This window comes from Trematosphaeria pertusa, assembly GCF_010094035.1.
Source record: "Trematosphaeria pertusa strain CBS 122368 unplaced genomic scaffold BU26scaffold_13, whole genome shotgun sequence".
Classification (NCBI taxonomy): domain Eukaryota; kingdom Fungi; phylum Ascomycota; class Dothideomycetes; order Pleosporales; family Trematosphaeriaceae; genus Trematosphaeria; species Trematosphaeria pertusa.
In genome coordinates, this window is record NW_022987224.1 from 553,294 (window position 1) to 575,803 (window position 22,510).

The 22,510-nt window shown below is 31.8% G+C and overlaps 4 protein-coding genes across 4 annotated transcripts; 3 read left to right on the forward strand and 1 right to left on the reverse strand.

The window, feature by feature from the left end:
• Nucleotides 1-7,413: 7,413 nt before the first annotated feature.
• BU26DRAFT_578830 (uncharacterized protein) lies at nucleotides 7,414-8,223 on the forward strand. Its single transcript, XM_033834435.1, has one exon. It carries the CDS (start codon nucleotides 7,491-7,493, stop codon nucleotides 8,043-8,045), a length of 555 nt encoding a protein of 184 aa, XP_033680137.1. The 5' UTR covers nucleotides 7,414-7,490; the 3' UTR covers nucleotides 8,046-8,223.
• Nucleotides 8,224-17,753: 9,530 nt separating this feature from the next.
• BU26DRAFT_508468 (uncharacterized protein) lies at nucleotides 17,754-18,281 on the forward strand (the record flags this gene model as incomplete). Its single annotated transcript, XM_033827081.1, has 1 exon — nucleotides 17,754-18,281. The coding sequence occupies one exon, from the start codon at nucleotides 17,754-17,756 to the stop codon at nucleotides 18,279-18,281; it is 528 nt and encodes a 175-aa protein (XP_033680138.1).
• Nucleotides 18,282-18,545: 264 nt separating this feature from the next.
• BU26DRAFT_522251 (uncharacterized protein) lies at nucleotides 18,546-19,549 on the forward strand. The gene has a single exon (XM_033829737.1). The coding sequence runs from the start codon at nucleotides 18,988-18,990 to the stop codon at nucleotides 19,303-19,305; it is 318 nt and encodes a 105-aa protein (XP_033680139.1). The 5' UTR covers nucleotides 18,546-18,987; the 3' UTR covers nucleotides 19,306-19,549.
• A 15-nt stretch (nucleotides 19,550-19,564) lies between these two features.
• Nucleotides 19,565-19,978, reverse strand: BU26DRAFT_433955 (uncharacterized protein; the record flags this gene model as incomplete). The annotated part of the gene is made up of 1 exon (XM_033824051.1): nucleotides 19,565-19,978. A coding segment is annotated over one exon (414 nt), but the record flags the coding sequence as incomplete, so codon positions are not given.
• Between the last annotated feature and the right edge of the window lie 2,532 nt (nucleotides 19,979-22,510).

The following is a 22,510-nucleotide window of genomic DNA, read 5'->3' on the forward strand; positions in this document are numbered from 1 at the left end:
ACCACCTCTAATCTTAGCTTTAAAAGAATAGTTAGTTAAAAACTTATATAACGTACTTTACAAGTAAACTAACTATATAAGTAAGCTAACTACCTTTTTTTTAGCAAGAAAATTAACGAAAATTAACCTATTTTTCTTAAATAACTAAGTAAAACCTTAATATTTTTCTATAAAAATTTATATATATATTCTTTATAGTATATTATATCTTATACTAAAGTTATACTAAGAGATATTACGTAATTAAAAAGCTATATATATTTAGGTAACTTTTAAAAAAAATCTAGTTTACTTCTAGTTAGTACTATTATATCTCTATAATAATCTATAAAACTTATAGTATATAATATTTATAACGTAATAAAGATTTCTAGTAAACTTTTATAGAGCTAGCTCTTCTAGGTATAGTATAATAAGAAATAGAAGTTAGAAAAATAATTTCTTTAAAGTTTTCTCTTCTAACTATATATATATATAGTTAATCTAGCTATATAAACTTATTATTTTATAAATTATAGTAAGCTTTAACTATATAGAGCTTATTAACTAATAATATAGTTACTTTAAGTAGTTATTTAAAAGTAAAGCCTTTTTAGTAGTATAGTATAGAAAGATAAAAAGATACTAAAACTATATTAAAATTATTACTTCTAAATATATAGAAGACTTATAGTATATATAATCTTATAGTATATAACTTTATATAGCTAGATTATTTATATATATCTATAGTTAGAGAAGAAAACTCTAGAGAAGATTTTTCTAACTTTTATTTCTTATTACGCTATACCTAGAAAAGCTAGCTATATAAAAGTTTTCTAGAAATCTTTATTAGATTATAGATACTTTATACTATAAATTTTATAGATTATTATAAAGATATAATAGTACTTACTAGAAGTAAACTAGATTTTTATTAAAAATTACCTAAATATATATAGCTTTTTAATTATATAATATCTCTTAGTATAACTTTACTATAAGGTATAATATACTATAGAGAATATATATATAAATTATTATAGAAAAGTAGTAAGGTTTTACTTAGTTATTTAAGAAAAATAGATTAATTTTCGTTAATTTTCTTACTAAGAAAAAGATAGTTAACTTACTTATATAGTTAGTTTACTTATAAAGTATATTAATATACTTTATAAGTAAATACTCTAATATACTTAATAAATAAACGCTCTAGATAAATAAATACTCTAAAAATACTAAGTCTCTACTAAATACTACTATTTTATTTAGATTACTCTAACTTTAAGCTACTTAAGATAAATCTAGATAAGCTATCTAACTTATCTATATTATCTTTAACTATCTAGTATATTTATACGTTATATTCTAGCTTACTATAGCGTCTATAGTATTACTAAGCTAGCTAGCTATTATATACTACTATCTTTTTATACTACTTCTTACTTTTATTTTAATTTATAACTTCTTTTTAAGTAACTAGCTATAAGCTAGCTTTAATTATAAAAGTATTCTCTTTTTAAATCTACTTTTTTTTATATAAATTATACTTTTTTTTCTATACGTTAGCTACTTAAAGCTAGATAACTTTAGACTTTATAAGTACTAGCTAATACGCTATTAACTTATTATCTTTTTTAAGCTAATTAAGTAACTTAATAATATAAGTTAGTAATAAATTAAGATACTATATAATTTTTAATTAAATTAGAGTTAATTAAAATCTTACTTTAATAAGATTACTAGATATTTTATACTTCTAGGTAGTAGTATTAATAGTAGAGAGTATTAGTATATATAATTAAACTTTAAGCTTTTATACTACTAAATCTAGATTAAATAGAACTAAGCTAGCATTTCTAAATTCTACTCTAATATTATTATCTATAATTAATATATAAAAGACTATATAAAATATAGATAGAAACTTAGTTTTTATAATATAGTTAATATAGCTATATATTAGAATCTTAACTTAGTAGCTATATACTACCTTTAATAGTAAGAAGTAGCTAATATTAAGTAGCTATAGAAGATATAATAAATATACTAGTATATAAAAAGCTATAATTTTATTCTTTTTATAATACTACTAGAATTTAATAAAGCTATAGCTTTTATAGCTATCTAAAATTAGTAAGTAATATATATCTATAATATAACTTTTAGTATATATATTAAAGTACTTTAGCTATATAATACTAACTTTATTTATTATTTAGCTACTTTTAAAGATAGCTATAATCTAGTTATATAGTAGCTAGCTACTTTTATACTATACTAAGAGATAGTTCTTCTCTATAATAATAAGAAATAGTAGAATCTATATATTATCTACTACTTTTACTATTATAATTACTAAAATCTACTTATAATTATCTAGTTAAAAGCTTTTTAGTTATAATTATCTTTTAGAGCTAGTAACTACTATCTAAGATAATATTATTTCTCTTATAAAGCTAGATTTATTAAAATTATATATATCTTTATTAGTAATACTATACTTTATCTTTATATTACCTACTTAGTTAAACTATATCTAAATAATTATAGAATTTTTTTACTTTACTTTTTAATAGTTATACCTATAATTAAGCTATATTTTAAGCTTAGAATAGCGCGTAATAAGTTATTTAGCTAGTTCTTATCTATAACCTTTTCTCTCTACTCTATAAGTAGCTTATTAGCTATATCTTAAATAGTAGTAAGCTAAAAGATAAATTCTTATATATCTAGGTCTAGTATATACTTAACTATTATCTACTCTTTATTTATAGTAAGCTTTATTAAATTAGATATTTTTTTATATTATAAAGTAGCTCTATTATATTAATTATAAACTTTCTTCTATAGTATATTATAGAAAGCTATAGCGCGCTATAAGCTTAGCTCTAGATTCTATTAAATAGTCTAAAGTATAAGCTATATCTATAATTTATTTAAAGTTAATTAGATATTTATAAAAAGCTTTATAATAGAGATAGTAGTATTTAGTAAAAGCTTAGTATTTTTAGAGTAACGTACTTTATTACCGAAAGCTCTATATTACTAAAAGCCTTACGATTTCTTAGCAAGGAAAATCAACGAATATTAACGAGCTTTTCTTAAATAACTAAGCAAAACCTTAATATTCTTCGATAAAAATTTATATATAGATTCTTTATAGTATATTACACTTTATAGTAAAGTTGTACTAAGATATATTACGTAATTAAAAAGCTATATATATTTAGCTAACTTTTAAGAAAAATCTAGTTTACTTCTAGAGAGTACTATTATATCTCTATAATAATCTATAAAACTTATAGTATATAGTATTTATAACTTAATAAAGGTTTCTAGAAAACTTCTATAGCGCTCGCTCTTCTAAGTATAGCGTAATAAGAGATAGAAGTTAGAAAAATTTCTTCTTAAAGCTTTCTTCTTCTAACTATATATATATAGTTAATCTAGCTCTATAAACTTATTATTTTATATATTATAGTTAGGCTTAACTATATAGAGCTTATTACCTAATAATATAGTAGCTTTAAGTAGTTATTTAAAAGTAAAATCTTTTTAGTAGTATAATATAGAAAGATAGAAAGATACTAAAACTATCTTAAAATTATTACTTCTAAATATATAGTAGGCTTATAGTATATATAATCTTATAATATATAACTTTATATAGCTAGATTATTAATATATATATAGTTAGAGAAGAAAACTCTAGAAAGACTTTTTATAAACCTCTATCTCTTATTACGCTATACCTAGAAGAACTAGCTTAATAAAAGTTTTCTAGAAACCTTTATTCTATTATAAATACTATATACTATAAGTTTTATATATTATTATAGAGATATAATACTACTAACTAGAAGTAAACTAGATTTTATATAAAAGTTAGTTAAATACGTATAGCTTTTTAATTATGTAATATATCTTAGTATAACTTTGCTAGAAGGTATAATATACTATAGAGAATATATATATAAATCTTTATAGAACTATATTAAGGTTTCGCTTAGTTATTTAAGAAAAGCTCGTTAATTTTCGTTAATTTTCCTTGCTAAGAAATCGTAGGCGGTTTAATAGTGTAGGCGGTTCGATAGTAAAGTACATTAACTTTATTATAAGGTATAATAACGTACTTTACTAGCAAACGCCCTACACTACTAAACGCTCTAAAAATACTAAGCTCTTACTAAATACTACTATCTTAATTATAAAGCTCTCTATAAACGCCTAATTAACTTTAGATAAATTCTAGATATAGCTTATACTTTAGACTATTTAGTAAAACTTAAAGCTAAGCTTATAACGCGCTATAGCTCTCTATAACGTACTATAGAAGAAAGTTTACTATTAATATAATAGAGTAACTTAAAGATGTAAAAAGATATCTAATTTAATAAAGCTTACTATAAATAAAGAGTAGATAATAATTAACTATATACTTAACCTAGATACGTAAGAATTTACTCTCTAGCTTGCTACTATTTAAGATATAGCTAATTAGCTACTTACTAAGTAAGAGAGAAAGGTTATAGGTAAGAACTAGCTAAACTACTTTATTATACGCTATCTAGAGCTTAAAATATAGCTTAATTATAGGTATAACTATTAGAGAGTAAAGTAAGAAAATTCTATAATTATTTAGACGTAGTTTAACTAAGTAGGTAATATAAAGGTAAAGTATAGTATTACTAATAAAGATACGTATAATTTTAATAAATCTAGCTTTATAATAGAAATAATATTACCTTAGGTAGTAGTTACTAGCTCTAAGAGATAATTATAACTAAAGAGCCTTTAACTAGATAATTATAAGTAGATTTTAGTAATTATAATAGTAAGAGTAGTAGATAAAATATAGACTCTACTATTTCTTATTATTATAAATAAGAACTACCTCTTAGCATAGTATAAAAATAGCTAGCTACTACATAACTAGGTTATAGCTATCTCTAAAAGTAGCTAGATAATAAATAAAGTTAGTATTACTAGTTAAAGTACTTTAATACGTATACTATAAGTTACATTATAGATATATATTATCTACTAATTTTAGATAGCTATAAAAGCTATAGCTTTATTAAATTCTAATAGTACTATAAGAAGAATAAAATTATAGCTTTCTATATACTAGTATATTTATTATATCTTCTATAGCTACTTAACGTTAGCTACTTCTTACTATTAAAGGTAGTATATAGCTACTAAGTTAAGATTCTTATACGTAGCTATATTAACTATATTATAAAAATTAAGTTTCTACCTATATTTTACGTAGCTTTTTACGCGTTAATTATAAATAATAATATTAGAGTAGAATTTAGAGACGCTAGCTTAGTTCTATTTAATCTAGATTTAGTAGTATTAAAGCTTAAAGTTTAATTACGTACGCTAATACTCTCTACTAATAATACTACTATCTAGAAGTATAAAATACCTAGTAATTCTACTAAATTAAAGTTATAATTAACTCTAATTTAAAGAAAGATTACGTAGTACTATAATTTATTACTAACTTATATTATTAAGTTACTTAATTAGCTTAAGAAAGATAATAAGCTAATAGTGTATTAGCTAGTACTTATAGAGTCTAAAGTTGTCTAGCTTTAAGTAGCTAACGTATAGAAAAAGAAGCGTAATTCGCGTAAAAGAAAGTAGATTTAGAAAGGTAATACTCTTATAATTAAAGCTAGCTTATAGCTAGTTACTTAAAGAAAGGCTATAGATTAGAATAAGAGTAAGAAGTAGCGCGAAGAGGTAGTAGTACGTAACGGCTAGCTAGCTTAGTAACGCTATAGACGCTATAGTAAGCTAGAGTATAATACGTAAACGTGCTAGGTAGTTAAAGATAATATAGCTAAGTTAAATAGCTTATCTAAATTTATCTTAAGTAGCTTATAGTTAGAGTAATCTAAATAAGATAGTAGTATTTAGTAAGAGCTTAGTATTTTTAGAGTATTTAGTAGTATAGAGCGTTTACTAGTAAAGTACGTTATACTAAAAAGAATATATTTATAAATTTTTATAGAAAAATATTTAGGTTTTACTTAACGTACTTTATAAGCAAACCGACTATACAAGCAAGCTAACTACCTTTTTCTTAGCAAGAAAATTAACGAAAATTAACTTATTTTTCTTAAATAACTAAGCGAAACCTTAATATTTTTCTATAAAACTTTATATATATATTTCTTATAGTATATTATACTTTATTCTAAAGTTATACTAAGATATATTACGTAATTAAAAAGCTATACGTATTTAGGTAACTTTTAAGAAAAATCTAGTTTACTTCTAGTTAGTACTATTATATAGTATATATAAATTAATAAAGGTTTCTAGAAAACTTTTATAGAGCTAGCTCTTCTAGGTATAGCGTAATAAGAGGTAGAAATTTAAAAATTTTTTTTATAAGTTTTCTTCTCTAACTATATATATATATTAATATTCTAGCTATATAAAATTATATATTATAAGCTAATATATATTATAAGCCTGCTATATATTTAGAAGTAATAATTTTAAGATAGTTTTAGTATCTTTCTCTCTTTCTATACTATACTACTAAAAAGACTTTACTTTTAAATAACTACTTAAAGCTTCTATATTATTAGTTAATAAGCTCTATATAGTTAGAGCCTACTATAATTTATATAATAATAAGTTTATATAGCTAGATTACCTATATATATATATAGTTAGAAGAGAAACCTCTAAAGAAGATATTTTTCTAACTTCTATCTCTTATTACGCTATACCTAGAAGAGCTAGCTCTATAGAAATTTTCTAGAAACCTTTATTAGGTTATAGATACTATATAATATAAGTTTTATATATTATTATAAAGATATAATAGTACTAACTAGAAGTAAACTAGATTTTTCTTAAAAGTTACTTAAATATATATAGCTTTTTTATTACATAATATATCTTAGTGCAACTTTAATATTAGGTGTAATATACTGTAAAGAATATATATATAAATTTTTATAGAAAACTATTAAGGTTTCGCTTAGTTATTTAAGAAAAACGAGTTAATTTTCGTTAATTTTCTTGCTAAGAGAAAGGTAGTCGGCTTGCTTATATAGTCGGTTTACTTATAAAGTACGTTAGTTATTTAAGAAAAATAAGATAATTTTTATTAATTTTTATTACTAAGAGAATATAACTAGCTTACTTATATAACTAGCTTACTTATAAAGTATATTAGCTATTATAAGTAATAAGAATACTATTTAGTCTATAAAGAAAAAGTATTATTATAATTATAGAATTAACTAGATAAGAAACTAATTTAAAGAAAGACTAGAGAAAAGAGCGACAGAGCAGGGAACGGCCACGTGAGGAGTCACGTGAGGAAAGGCGTAGGGATCCCAGTCACGTGATAGGGATCATGCCAAGAAGGTAATCCCGTGAATTCTATTAGAATTAGTAGAATTATACTAAGAGAAGGCCCAGGTGAACACGGAGCTCATGCTGCTAGCAGTAGCCAGCGACTTGGCAGAGGCGATATGCGCTTCCCCAAACGAACGCGTGTGCCATGGTTGGAGTCGGACGACCTGCGGTTACACGCGTACAAGACGACCATGGATATGAAGTGGAAGGATATATTTGAATGCTTCCCAGATCGGACACCGGCTGCAGTACGGACGCGCTGGCACATGCTGCGTGGGAAACACCCATCACTACACCTATGCCGTCGCCGAGGAAATGACGACGCTCGGATCGACGGAAGCGCTGCACGGTATGATCATGTGGCATCAGTTCATGGCGAGATTGAGGAGCCGTACTTTCCGTCCAATCGACCCCGCTCCTCTGATTCCTTTTCTGTTAGAAAGCGAAAGAGATATGAGGACATGGATACTCGGTTCGAAGCCGATGCCGAAGCTGCGCCTATTGCTGTTGGTAGCGGCTGGCTGGAGGACGGGATAATTACGGATATGACGCCAGACGCCAATGCGACGGACGCCCAGCACCCAAACTCCTGCGTCTTCGGCGGACTTCGACATCATTCAAAGAATCGATCCTCGCTTGCTGGGAGATGGACCAAGCGAAGGGCAGGTTAAAGCCGCTCGACGAAGCCGCGATCCGCTAGAGACTGATAGCGACAATGAGGGCGAGAGCCGTACGCCGAATGACAATACGAACACGGAGGTGGATGAGGACTTGGGTACGTCGGCCCTGGAGTGGCCAGAGTTAAACAACTCCATCAGCAGCCGCGATCTCCTGAGATCTACTCTCCTGAGCGTGAGAGAAGACGACGACGGCACATTGAGGGACAAGTGGAAATGCCTTCTCGCCAATACTGATAACCATAAGCGTCGTCGAATGTCGGACAAAACATCGAAGCAGCGGGGCAAGCGGGTCGGGGAAGCTCTCTGACCAATCGCCGACTTCGCCCACCAGCACGCGCCTCTGACACGTGCCGCGCAACCTTTCCGTGACCCGACTCTCTCCGACGACGTCACACTCAAATTACGGTGGGTGCATGAGAGATGAGAGAAGTGTGATGTAAGACGGTTAGTGTGAGCGGCGATGGCGCGACCACGGGTACTGGCCGGAATAATGCTGGCAAGTCTTGGCCGGCTCCAAAGATCTGCCGAAACCCCGGCGCCTTAACGCCAAGGTCGCACGTGTTATCAGCGATGCGTCCAGCGCCTTGATCGATGTTGGCGGAAGCCGCCATACGGCACCTGGCAGGAGGACTGGAACGTATTGTTTACTGTTGAGGATCACGTGCTGATCACGTGATCGCGCTAGCCTAGTGTATATAGCCAGAGCTTTCAGCTCTCATACAATCAACAATGTTACACTCCACTTCGTTACTTCAACAATCGAAGCTCTTGGAATTCGCATTAAGAAACCCGCCGCTAACGCCTCACCAACAAGAAGCCCTTCGCTCACCAACGAGAAGCCCTTCGCCCACCAACGAGAAGCCCTTCGCTCACGTCCAGCGAGTCATCACGTCATCCTTATCGCTTCCATAATGTTAACTCCGTACTTTAATCTCGCAAACTACTATAAGACCCAGCACGAAGACAGTAGAGCCTTGGCAATTAACAACATACCTATTTGTCGTTTTCTAGCTTAGATAGCTCTCTATACAACTATAAAGTTCTTTAAACGTAATAGGTTCTATATACTAATTTCTAGGTATAAAATTCTTAAAATAGAATATTTAGTACACCTAATAGAAGCTACTATAATAGAATATATTACTTAATATATATTAATACCTATTTCTAAAGTATATTACTTCTTTCTCTATAAGAATAGAGTATATATTATTATAGAGCGAATTTAAGGTAACGAGCTAGCAAGCACCTAGAAAAACCTATCTAAGAAGTCTTTTTAAAAAATTCTCTTATAGTTAAAGAATATAATCTAAGAGCTCTAGTCTCTATAGCTACTATCTAATATAGAAGTAGAGAGCTACGTTAGTAACTTATTATATAATTCTTACCTACTCTATAGTACTCTATAATTTAGTCTCTTTAAGACTATCTAAGAATTATACTACTAGCTAAGAGATAATATTTAAGTAATATAGTTAGGTAACTACGTTACTAAATAAGAAGCTAATAATATTAAAGCTATAATTACTTAATAGAATAGCTAATAGTCTTCTCTAGTTTTTATATATTATAATTTAAACCTATTTAACATCTTAATCTATAGGTAAGAGATAGTTAGAATTATTAATTAGAAATTCTTAGAGTAGTATTCTCTATATTAGAAATATACGTCTGCGTAGCTTAGAAATCTTACTAGAGGTAAATAGCAAGCTATTCTTCTTTTGTTACTTAACCTCTATTCTAAGAAGCTTAAAATAGAAAAAACGCGTAGTAAATAGTAGAGTAAGTAGTAAAGCTAGTAGAATATTATATAATAGAACTATTCGAACTTAACTAAACTATTTTCGCCTTAAGGTATAGTCTTATTCTTCTTAAGTAAGTTATAGGTTAGCTTTAGTTTTAATATATTCTCTACCTTTGTATATCTCTCTATAGTAGTTTTATAAGTAACGTATTATCTTATAAATAGCTTAATGTTTTTCTAATCTAGCTAAGAAGTGCCTACACACTTTCTATTCTTCGTAATTTTCGCTAGAGCCTACTTAACCTAGCTACAGTATCTCTAATTTAGGTTACTATTAACTACTAGAAGACGTTAAAGAAGATTAACTAGACGCTATTTATCCTCTACTTTTATAATAATAATATACGTAAGTAGTATATTTATTACTTAAATATTACTAATAAGCACCTCTTTGTATATCTATCTACTAATTATATTATTCTTAACGTAGTAGCGTACGCTAGAGACATCTACGCCTTTCTTCGCTTTTAGTCTAATTAGAAACGCCTAATAAAACCTAGAAATATTAGTTAATATCTAACATATTAGAGAAGCTTTTTATAAGACCTTCTTTTCTTATTATCTACTACTCTACTAGAATATAGAGTAATATATAGACGCTTTTTATTTATAGCTATAACGCCTCGATTAGAAACTATATAGGTAGATATAAACTAAAGAAAATAAAGATAGAAAAAGCTAGAAACTAAGAGAACTATTTAGTATTTACTAGAAAGGCTAAGTAGACGAGAAGCTAGAGCATTAAGCCGTGTTATAATAGTTATTTTACCTTAGAATAGTATAATAACAGGTGCGCGTAAAAGAGGTATTTTATTAAGTAGTTAGAATATCTTTTCTATTAGCTTCTCGCTCTATCTATATAGCGTCTCTAGTAGCTAAATATAGCATAGTAGCGTTCTCTTTTTACTAATTATTAGCTAAGCTAGAATTAGTAAACGCTATAAACTATAGCGCTATTAGAATAGCGGCGCTACTAATTCTATATTAGCCTATAATAGCTGTATCGTACTCTATAACGTATTTTCTCGTTACTCTTATACTAAGTGCTTTAGTCTTAGAGCTTAAAGCTCTAGAAATAGATTATATAAATCTTTTAGTAGCGTATACATCTCTACGTCTTACGCCTCTAAACTATTAAATCGTAATAAAGAGTAATAGTCTAAGCGCGTAAGAATAAGTAGTATAAGCTTCTATTTAGTATATATATAGAAATAAAGAGTATATTTTAATATATTCTTTAAGAAAAAAGAGAGAAACTCTAATACGTGTCTATACCTATACTTAACTACGTGCTAAAATAATAGGTAATATAAGCTATTACCTAGAGTATAGCTAAGAGTTTAGATAGCAGGTTTAGCTAAGTAGTATAGAGTAATATATAATTTTTAGTTAGAAGTTAGCTAATAGCTCTATTAACTATTACGTGCTATTATAGCTTAAAACACGTCTAGAAGCCTTTTCTACCTAATAACTATCGCGTACCTAGTGTTCGTTTTAATTCTAGCGTCTAAAGATTATACTATAGTATACGCTAGCTAATATTAATAATATAAACCTCGCCTACTATTATACTATCTAGTAGACGCTATATAGAATATACTATTCTATTAAGTAGCTAGTTAATAGGTTTTCTATAGAATTCTATACTTCTAAAAGGTTTAGTTATAGATCTTTAGGTATATATTCTCTTGCTTACTCTAATAATAGAGATGCTATAATAAGCAGCGCTATTATTAAAAGCTATCTAGCCTAGAGCCTAAAACCTATCTCTATATTTAGAGTTATAGTATATACTATAGAACTTATAGTTTAAGATAGTTAACTTAGCTAAAATTACTAGAGTATATATATAATTACTAGTACTATAAAATTTGTTTAGCTAAATATAACTCTTACGAATACTTAGATAAACTAGAGTAAGCTTAAAGTAAAAGAGTATACCTACGTTATATTACATTCTACTATAAAATTCTAGAATATTCTAGTAGCTATAGACGTTTAAGCTAGCTAGATATACTAAGCTATCTAGAATAATTATAGAGACTAGTATACTATATATAAAAAGAGTATAGAATATTATTAGTATATATATACTTACCTTCTAGCTATTTAGTTCGAGAATATTAACTAACTACTACTAGACTTACTATTATATAGAATCTTATTACTCTAAAATACGCTAATAAGCTAAAGATAGAAGAGGTATTAGCCTCTACTATAGAATTTAACTATTCGATTAAGTAAGTTCTAATTTCTCTACCTATAATTAAAGAGAAGTTTATATAGGTATAGGTTGTAAGAGATTATTTTAGAAATAGTGTCTAACTTTCTAATACCTACTAATTAATTACTTTATCTACTTTACTCTCTCTTACTCTTTATTAATTAAGGTTTATTCTATCTACTATTATCGCGCTAGGTTCTATAGTTTATCGTTAATACTCTCTAGTAGATAGTAGGTACCTGCCTAGCTATTAGTTAATAGCTATTCGTTGTTTGTTAGCTAACTATTTATAGGCTAACCTGCCCTCTCTCGACTCTACTGTTAACTAGGCCTTCTATAAGGTAATAAAGGCGATGCTAGCTAGTATTCTAGACGCTAACGCTGCTAATTGTCTACGTAAAACGCTAAAGAACGGCGCTACCTATAGCTTGCTGTATTAGCGCGCTATAAAGAACGTGTCTATTAGCGATTAGCTATTTATACTATCTCGACGCCGCCTAGCCGCCGCGGCTATTTACTTAGAGGTCTGCCGCAAGGCTCGTAAATTAGCGAATAGCTAGCCTTAAAGTCTAGCTACTACTCTACCGCTATACGTTCTCTACGGTTAGAAAAGGCGCGGTGTAGGCGGGCCTTAACAGTAACAACAACTAACGTTTTAGCTAGCTACTTTAGCTAGCTAGCTATTTCGGCTATCTCCTAAAGCTACCTTACCGCTACGGCGTTCTAGAGCCTTATTATCTATTCGATGCACTTGCTAACAAGCTACAGACTTACTAGCGATACTAATACCTTCTCTACCTTCCGAAGAACGCGTTTAGCTCGCAATTAAAGCTCTCTATGCTAGTTCTATCTCCTTCTAGTAAAAAGTAGCTAAATACTTTAATATCTCTAGATTCGCACTATAGAAACGCCTTAAGAGCCGTAGGCCTATAAAAGAGCTTTATAAAGCCTAGTAAAGAGTTACACCTAAAGAGAAGAATACTATTAAATAAACTCTAATTACTATAATAACTTAGAGCCTCTACTATTTATTACCTCTAATCTCTAGTAGTTAGTATACTAGAGATAGGTAGAGACTATAAACTACTTAGATAGTATTAGTATAAGTATTACCTTACTAGGCACCTAGATCTAAAGGTAGTATAGAATAGAAACCTTAATTAATTAAGAAAGAATACTATAGATTACTTAACGCTATAGTACTAGTTTAAGTTATACTAGAATACTTATACTAAGTATAGTATTCTACTAGCTAATTAGTATAACACGAATAAGAAGAGCTTTATAAAAGGTATTAGTAGTAATAATAAAGTTATTATTCTAGTTATAGAAGAAGAGGCCTATACTATATAGCTAGAAAATTATAACTAGGTATTAGTAATTAGCTATATTAATATTATTGCTCTCTCTACACTATAGCTAATTTATTCTCGAATTTATTACTATTAAGCGCGTAAGTAAAGAATAGATTATCTACCTATAAGCGTTAATTTCTATCTATCTTTAGAGTTCTATTCTTATAACTCTACTAGCCTTTCTAGTTAGAGAATAGTATTATAGCTAACTTTTACTTAATAGCTCTTATTATTATAAACGTTTAAGACGTAATAGATTAAGCTCTATTAAACTAGAAGTAGTATATAATATTAATAATAACGTATTTACCTAGCTCTATAATATTTTAGCTACGTCTATAGAAGAGCTGTCTCGTAGCGTAGCTACTAGACTAACTTTAAAGCTATAATAGCGTTGCTACGCCTAGGTATTAGTATATTCTCTTGCTAAGTTTAGCGCTATCTTGTTTTTTACTAGATTTTAGGTTAATTCTACCTTTATATATAGGCGCTAATTTCTTTAAATACTACTATGCTCGCTACTAGCTTAAATAACGTAGGCGAGATAGAGGTAAAGAGTAAGGCGAGAGTAGAGAGAGTAGAGATATATAATTCTTACTACTAGCTTAAATAGCGTTCGAGAGTAGAGGTAGTAGTAGAGAAGGTAGTAGAAGCAAAGGCGGTTAAGGTAGAGATAAGTAATTCTCGTTAGTAGCTTAAAGAACGTTAAAGAGCGATAGAAGAGACGGTAGATAAGATAGTAGGTAAGACGAGAGAGAAGATACATAATTCTCGCCGCTAGTTTAAATAGCGTTAAAGAGTAGAGAAGGTAAAGGTAGTAGAGGTAAAGGCGGTAGAGGCGTGCTTAGAGGTGTATTATCGATTCTAACTCTATAAATTTTCGTCTCTAAAGTAATTTCTTAGAAAGGTAACAAACGTACGAATAGCGTATAGCGATAGCTACTAGCACTATTAATAGCGGTAAAATACGCTCTTCTTCTAGCGTTAGCTAGTGTATATACTCTAAGAGAAAGTCGAACTAGTTCTTATTACACGAGCGAAGCTCTCTAATATAAGAGATCTTAAGAATCTTTAAGTAGAATTTCGCATAATTCTAATTAATAAAGTAGAGAGTACTATCTAGCTAAAGAATTATATTTTAAGAAATAAGGTCTATATAGCGTATAATAAGCTTGTATAGCTTTATATCGAGTAGTAGTAAGCTAATAATAGCTAGTCTCTTGTTTATTTATTTCTATATATCTTTAATAGACTTAGATAGCTTTCCCGCTCTAAAATCTAACTAGAAATAGCCTTCGGCCACGCCTTCTCTAACAGGTCCGGGTGGCTAGCCTTCTAGAAGCGGCACTTCGGCAAGATATAATATCGCTCTAGTAACTTTCGACATAATATAGAGTACTAACTTTAGGTTAATTAAATTTAAACGCGCGCTGTAGACGAATTCCGTAATTAGATACCTACGTAGTAAGCCTTTAAATAAATCTTCGAAGAAGTAGAACACCTCTAGAACGTATAGAATTAATTTATCGACGTTACTCTATATATACACTTAGGTAGTAGCCGTCTCTCTTATTACTTCTAGTCTGTGTTTTATAACTAAACTATTCGAAATTCGAACAACTTGAGGCGCCCTAGGTATTAGCAGTAAGCTTCGGCACAGCTAGATAAGTTTCGTATCGGCTTTTTAAAGAACAGCAGCATCGCTTAAGGTAAGTATTAGAGGTAATTTAAATAAAATTAGTCGAAGAGTGCGAAGAAGCAAGGTGCTAATAAAGTTCTTAATAGTATAGTAGAGAGCTTCTCTATTAAACATAGCGTAATCTAGCTTATATAATTAGCAAACTCTTTACTTCTAACGTACTTTATTAGCGAACGCTCTATATTACCGAACGCCTCACGATTTCTTAGCAAGAAAAATTAACGAAAATTAATAAGCTTTTCTTAAATAACTAAGCAAAACCTTAATAATTTTCTATAAAAATTTATATATATATTCTTTATTATATAGTATATTTTATATTAAAGTTACATATAGATATATTACGTAATTAAAAAGCTATACGTATTTAGGTAACTTTTAAGAAAAATCTAGTTTACTTCTAGTTAGTACTATTATATCTCTATAATAATATATAAAACTTATAGTATAAAGTATTTATAACGTAATAAAGTTTTCTAGAAAACTTTTATAGAGCTAGCTCTTCTAGATATAGCGTAATAAGAGATAGAAGTTTAAAATAATCTTTCTAGAGTTTTCTTCTCTAACTATAGATATATATAAATAATCTAGCTATATAAAGTTATATACTATAAGATTATATATACTATAAGCCTTCTATATATTTAGAAGTAATAATTTTAAAATAGTTTTAGTATCTTTCTATCTTTCTATACTATACTACTAAAAAGGCTTTACTTTTAAATAACTACTTAAAGCTACTATATTATTAGTTAATAAGCTCTATATAGTTAAAGCCTACTATAATTTATAAAATAATAAGTTTATATAGCTAGATTAACTATATATATATATAGTTAGAAGAGAAAACTCTAAAAAAGATATTTTTTAAACTTCTATCTCTTATTACGCTATACCTAGAAGAGCTAGCTCTATAAAAGTTTTCTAGAAACTTTTATTAGATTATAAATACTATATACTATAAGTTTTATAGATTATTATAGAGATATAATAGTATTTTCTAGAAGTAAACTAGATTTTTCTTAAAAGTTAGTTAAATACGTATAGCTTTTTAATTACGTAATATATCTTAGCGTAACTTTAATGTAATATATAATATACTATAGAGAATGTATATATTTATTTTTATAGAAATATATTAAGGTTTCGCTTAGTTATTTAAGAAAAACGAGTTAATTTTCGTTAATTTTCGTTGCTAAGAAATTATAAGAAGTTCGATAGTATAAGGCTTTTAATAGTAGAGTACGTTTATACTTTTCTACTAATTATTATAAGCTAATAGAATCTAGCTAATACACGACTAGAAGACGTATTCGCTAGTTTTTATAACGCGTCTAAATTAGAAAACCTAGAGTATAATTAGTTTAGTAAGAAACTACTTAATAAAGAAGAGTCTAACTATTCTATACGCGTTATAGAAGAGAACTTAGCTATAATTAGGTTGCTTAGTAGAATAAGTTAAAGTAAGTATACAAGTAGATTATAGTACTAATTTTACTAATAGATAATAGAATTTTCTTTTATTATAGAGAGTAATATAGCTAAAGAATAACATAGTATAACGTTTGTTAAGCCTAGTAATAAGGCGTGTAATTGTTAAGAGAATGATTACCGCGCGCCTGCTAGCAATAATAGACTCTATGCTAGATAATATAGCGACCTTAACGTAGCTAGAGCGCGCGTCTTTTCTAGAGATAATTTAGAAAGAATTTATTACGGTAAGTAGTACTAGTAGAGTTAAGGAGGCTATGTTAACGTCTTTTAAGACAGATTACTAGCGGAGGACGAATTACGCTCTAGCGATGTTAGTGTAACAGACGGACCGTTAGTAATACGTAAACGAATGCGCCCTTCTATAATAACTATCTCTCTAGCTGCAGCGCTAGATGTTATGCTAGAATTAGAGCTAGAAGACACCTATTTAGCGAAGTAGCGAAGGTTAGTTAAGCGTTAGCTAGAGAACGTTATACACAATTCCGTCTCTATGCCTAAACTTACGCCTCTGCTAACTCTTAGCAGCAACGTTTCTTATTCTAGCGCTAGCACTGAGCCTAGTCTTGGGCCTCTCGACAGTAACCGTAAAAGCGATAGTGCTCGAACCCTACGCCTATTTCTAGGCGACCTCTACAACGAAAAGAATAATGGTGATAGTGTACACAGTCGTAGGACAGTCGAGGAGCTACTACAGCCCTTAAGGAGATCTGTTGTTGCTTCTGTGGGAATAGAAGGCGAGCAAGATGTCGATTGGAATTTCGACAGCTGTAAGATAAGCAGACGAGTTAGCGGAAGTAGCGTAGGGGAAAGCATTAAGGGCGAACTTAGTTACATTAATAAGGCATTCCACAAACCTCCCACGGAAGCCTCTCGACGACGAAGGCGCAAGGACTAGGCACTTAAGAGGAGGCGTAGACTATTACAAACTGCTCTTAAGCCGCGCGACTGCAACACGATACCTGCGAGGCCACAGCGACAAGTAGAATCTATCCAGCTACAGCAAAATTCTACGCCTAGAAGAGAGAGGGCAAGGTCTTGTTCCTCGTCAGCACGCTCGCTAGAAACAGAGGCTCGAGATAAGACCAACATTATCGATAGACTCAGCCCCAAGGTGCCCTATTAGATGGCCAATCTTACGCTCTGCGCTGTCCCATCTAGCTCGTCGATCGTGACAGCAATTGTCCGTTACCGCGACTCGAAATGCTCTCTCGACCTGACCGCCCTAGGTTACAAGCTCTTCGGTAGAGATGGTAAAGTCATCCGCATGACGCAGCTATTGCCGGATTCATGGATGCTGCTAGGATACCAGTATAACGATGGTGCGCCAGGCCCATGCACCTACGGAAGCTTGAATGCGGGCTGGATAAGCAGTTCCTACAGTGATGCTGCCAATGATGAAACGGTCCACTTAGACTACGACTCGGAAGAAGTAGGCGAGAATAAAGAGGAAGGCTTAGAAAAGTACAACCAAAGAACGCACAGGCCATGGCTACAGTCAGACGAAGCGCGGTTACTCTCATTAAAGGATAACCAGGGTATGGAATGGAAAGAGATATGTAAACGCTTCCCAGATCGGTCTCCGGGCGCAGTAAAATTACGCTACTACACTTTGCACAAGAAAGGCTTATCAGGCTATCGTGATCATCTTTGATCTAGATATACCCTGGCATTCCTACTCCATTCAGCCGCATTCAGTGTCTTACGTCAAACCTCGGGATATTGTTCCGAGTCGGAACTCTCACGCGGTCGTTTCATAGTGGATTTTCTATTTGCCACGGATTTTAGCGCCGTGAGGTGGCTCGTTGCCGCCGGCGAACGTTGACTAATCTGATCCCAGTAGAATTCTGGCGCCGATGTTCACCCGCGCCACTCCGAGCTTCACGCGTCCGCCCCCGCGAAAAGCAAGCTGCAATTTCTCTCCTCTGCACCAGCTCTTGCACCTGCGTTGAGCCTCTCGCCGCCCGCCACCCTCTTTCTCGTTTCTACCCTGCCGACTGCGGCCACTTTTTCGTCATTTTTCATCGCTCCTCGGCCGGCCCTCCGGAAGCCAGAGCATCCGCCGAACTCATTTCCTCCTGCTGAACCCGATTAAATGATGAACATTCCCCAGGAAAAGACGGACTCGCCGCCGGAAGTTAAAGAAGCACAAGGTAAATGTCCCAATTTGGAATCTTCAGGAAGCTCACTGTTATGCACTAGATGTTGTTACGCTTCATCAATCGTCCGGGTGCCGCGTCGCGAAATACCCCGACTCTACAGTTGTCAAGACAGGCAGGCGAGTTATCCTTGATGAACGATCGGCGCTGGAATTTGCGGCGCAACTCAACCTCCCTGTTCCTCGTGTGCACGAAGCGCATATGGGGCCGGATGGGGAAGTGTTTATTCGAATGGATTTCGTCCAGGGTGAGATTCTTGCCTCGGTTTGGCCTAGCATGACAGCAGAAGAGAAAGACAGTATATGTCGACAGCTACGAGAGATCCTCACGAAAATGCGATCTGTACCATGGGAGACCGGCCTTATCGGATCCTGCTCAGGTGGGCCGGCGCGAGACTGCCGCCAATACACGGACTACAGCGACGGACCGTACAAGGATGAAGCGACTTTCAACTCGTTATTTTACTTTGATCTCGTAAAAACTACACCAGTTCCGCTTTGCACTGCACTCTTTAATTAACTTCGTAACGACTACCGCATAGTCTTCACGCACGGCGATCTCGCACAGCAAAACATATTAGTCGAGGACGGTTGGGTCGCTGGGCTACTAGATTGGGAGTACGCTGGGTGGTACCCAGAGCACTGGGAGTACATCAAATTTTTCGAGCGGCCATGTGAACATCGAGACTGGAAAGATCGCGCACATATGATATTTCCTCAACTGTATAAGAATGAAATAGCGTACCATCAAGGTATTCTGCGATGGCAACGTCCTTGAATTACTCTGGTTCTTCTTTTGCTTCTATTATTGCATCCACCATTGCATTGATACTACTATCGCAAGCCCCTCTCGTCACATATCCCGCTTTGGCAAGATTTTGGAGGACGTCTCCCACCCAGGTCTGGCAGTTGAATTCGCGGCTTAAGTTGTTAACAGGCGTTTGGTAGATGAGCGCTACTAACTGGGCTTTCGTTATTGGTGTTGTAAGTGTTCTAACCAAGACTTCTTTGGCAAATTTGCGACTCGTGGTTGAGTTATAGTTATCTCTCGTTTTAAGCTGATATGCCATATTGGGTCCAATAATATGAATGATTATAGATGCGGCGCCATCGCTGGGCCGAAGGCAGAGAGCGGTGTGGCGATATTTTTGATAGTCTAGCGGCTCTCCCACGTAGATAATAATGCTGAGTTTAATATTTAGCACGGAACTTGCACCGCCTGGAGGAGGCTAAGCAGTAGCTCTAGCGTACCATAAGTGTCAGAAATTGATTGTAATATTTATAGTGCAACTTAGAGAGATACTACCTTTTAGAGGCATAGAACCCTGCGGGAAACCCGTCTTTCACCTCTTTTAGACGATAATAGATCCCATGCGGGGTTTGCTAAGAAGTGTAATAGTATACCAGATTGGCATTATCGACCTCGCTTAGTCGATATTGGGTCATGATCGGGGAATGCGATCTTCGGCGCAGGGAACCGCAGAGAGGTTAGGGGAGAGCACGGCGTTGGAAACTCTGTAGGCGCTTCTTAGCGGGGCTGTAGTAAGGTAGTAAGGCTGCAACGAGTATAAATAGAGATTGTAGGCTGTTTCTAGCGCGCAGGGGAGTTTACAGGTAACTAGAAACGCGCTGCCTACAGGTAAGCAGAAGGCTAAAGCACTCGTTGCTTTTCTTATAGTTGCGAATGTTAGAGCTGCTATGTGTTATCAGGAGAATTAGCACCCGCGAGCGGGGCAAGAATTTTTTTAGTAGCGCAGTTAGAATTCTTTATTAGCGTTGTCTGCGCTATACAAATGCTGCACGACGCTAAAATAGTTACACTTAGCCGTTTTTCTTAATTACTAAGAGACTTGCACTACACCGCACTAACTTCTACATAACCGCCTATGTAAGAGCTAGGTCCGCGGTCTCTACTACTGTAAGCGTCCCCGAACACCTAGCTAGGTAAGTTAGCTATAGGCAGTACTATCTCTATAAGCTATAAGAATAAGAGGTGCTAGCAGAGTAGGTTAAGTTAAATTTAGCTATCTAAAGGTAAGAAGTTAAGAAAAGGCTCTAAGAGGCTCTATATATAGAGGTGCTAAGCGCTAAGACGCTAGGTTAGGTTACGTAATAAGATTACGTAACCTAAGGTAAATTCTTAAACTAGACTATTATATTACCCTCTCTTATAGAGAGAGCTTGTTTCTAAGCTCTAAAATACGCCTTCTAGGTCTCTCTTCTTCTAAAACTCTTACGTTATACTCTTAACTATCTCTTTTAGCTTATAGTAAGTATATTTATATTAGTTTTAAACTAGAAGTGCTTTTATAGCTACTATCTTCCCTCTAGAGAGAAAGAGGCTTATTTTTGCGTTAGTAGGGCGGCTTTCTTATTAGCTCTCTTCTTAAACGATGCTATAAGCTTAGTAGAGTTCTAAATTACTTAGTAGCGCCTTTACGTTACTCTTGCGTCTTCTACTCTTATAAGTTTTAAATTCTTTACTATCTTCTCTAGAGTCTTCTCTTTTTTGTACGCTTTAATCTAAGTATCTAATTATAATAGTAGCTCTAGCTTATCTAAGTATACTACGTAAAAGTCTTTTATCTTATAGAAAGCGTTAATAAAGCCTATAGCATTATACTAGGTAGAGTTAGAATTATAAGCAACCTATACAGCATAGTATTAAAGGTAATTTTAATAAAGATAGCTATCTAGAATGTTATATACAAGCTATTCTAGATTACTATTAACTTTAATAGATAGCTACTTAGGCTCTACCTACTCTAGTAATAACTCTAAGGCTTTTTATAACTAATTAGCGTAAAAGACGTTATATATACGTATATACGTAGATAGCTAGAGCTAAAAGAAGTAACTCTTTATAGTAATAATTAGGTAAGAGCTATATATCTATTAATCTAGCTTTATACTAAACTAATTTATTAAAAAGCTATAAGGTTTAATATAGATAAGATTGCCTATAGTAAAATTAGGTTCTTAGCGTTTTTTATTTACTTAGAGTGTCTATCTAGCTTACACTTTCGCGATATTACCTTATGTAATTTTAGTAGCTTTTTTTATAGCGTTATATTGCTTCTTAGTAAAATTCTAAGCTTTTTAGCGTAAGAGACGCTTACGTAGAGTAGAGGCTTTTACTATATACTTCTTCTAATTCTAGTAGTATACTAGCTAATATCTAAACTTAATTTTATATACTATTAGTTCTATAGTTTTATATAGTAATATAGCTTATACCTAATCTATATATAGTAGAAGGTTTAACTAATTATTCTAGTAGTAGTTAATAAATAGCCGTAGACGCTAATTAAGATATTAATTAATAATCTCTATATTTCTATTAGTTTATAAGTAGTATATAGTAAAGAGCTTCTACTTAATTTCTATAAGCTAATAGAGCTTATCTATAAAGGTAGAGGTAAACTATAGACTATAATTTAATATAATAGACCTAGAAGAACTATATATACGCTAGATATATTAGTAATATAGCTTTACTATACGTTAAGCTATAATTTTCTTATAGTAGAGTAGAGAGAAGCTCTACTTACTTAGCTAATCTATAACAACGTATACGTAGTTAAATTCTTTTTTATTAGAAAGAAAGCTCTTAAAATCTATAGAGACGTTCTACTATACTCTCTTAGAGATAAGTAGAGGCTTTAGAAAACCTAGCATCTTATTCTATAGAGTATAGCTCTAGTAGTAATCTTTATATACTACTA

Bases quoted from the DNA above. Each gene is read 5' to 3' on its own strand.
- BU26DRAFT_522251 (XM_033829737.1), top strand. From the start codon at position 18,988: ATGGGGCCGGATGGGGAAGTGTTTATTCGAATGGATTTCGTCCAGGGT.
- BU26DRAFT_578830 (XM_033834435.1), top strand. From the start codon at position 7,491: ATGCGCTTCCCCAAACGAACGCGTGTGCCATGGTTGGAGTCGGACGAC.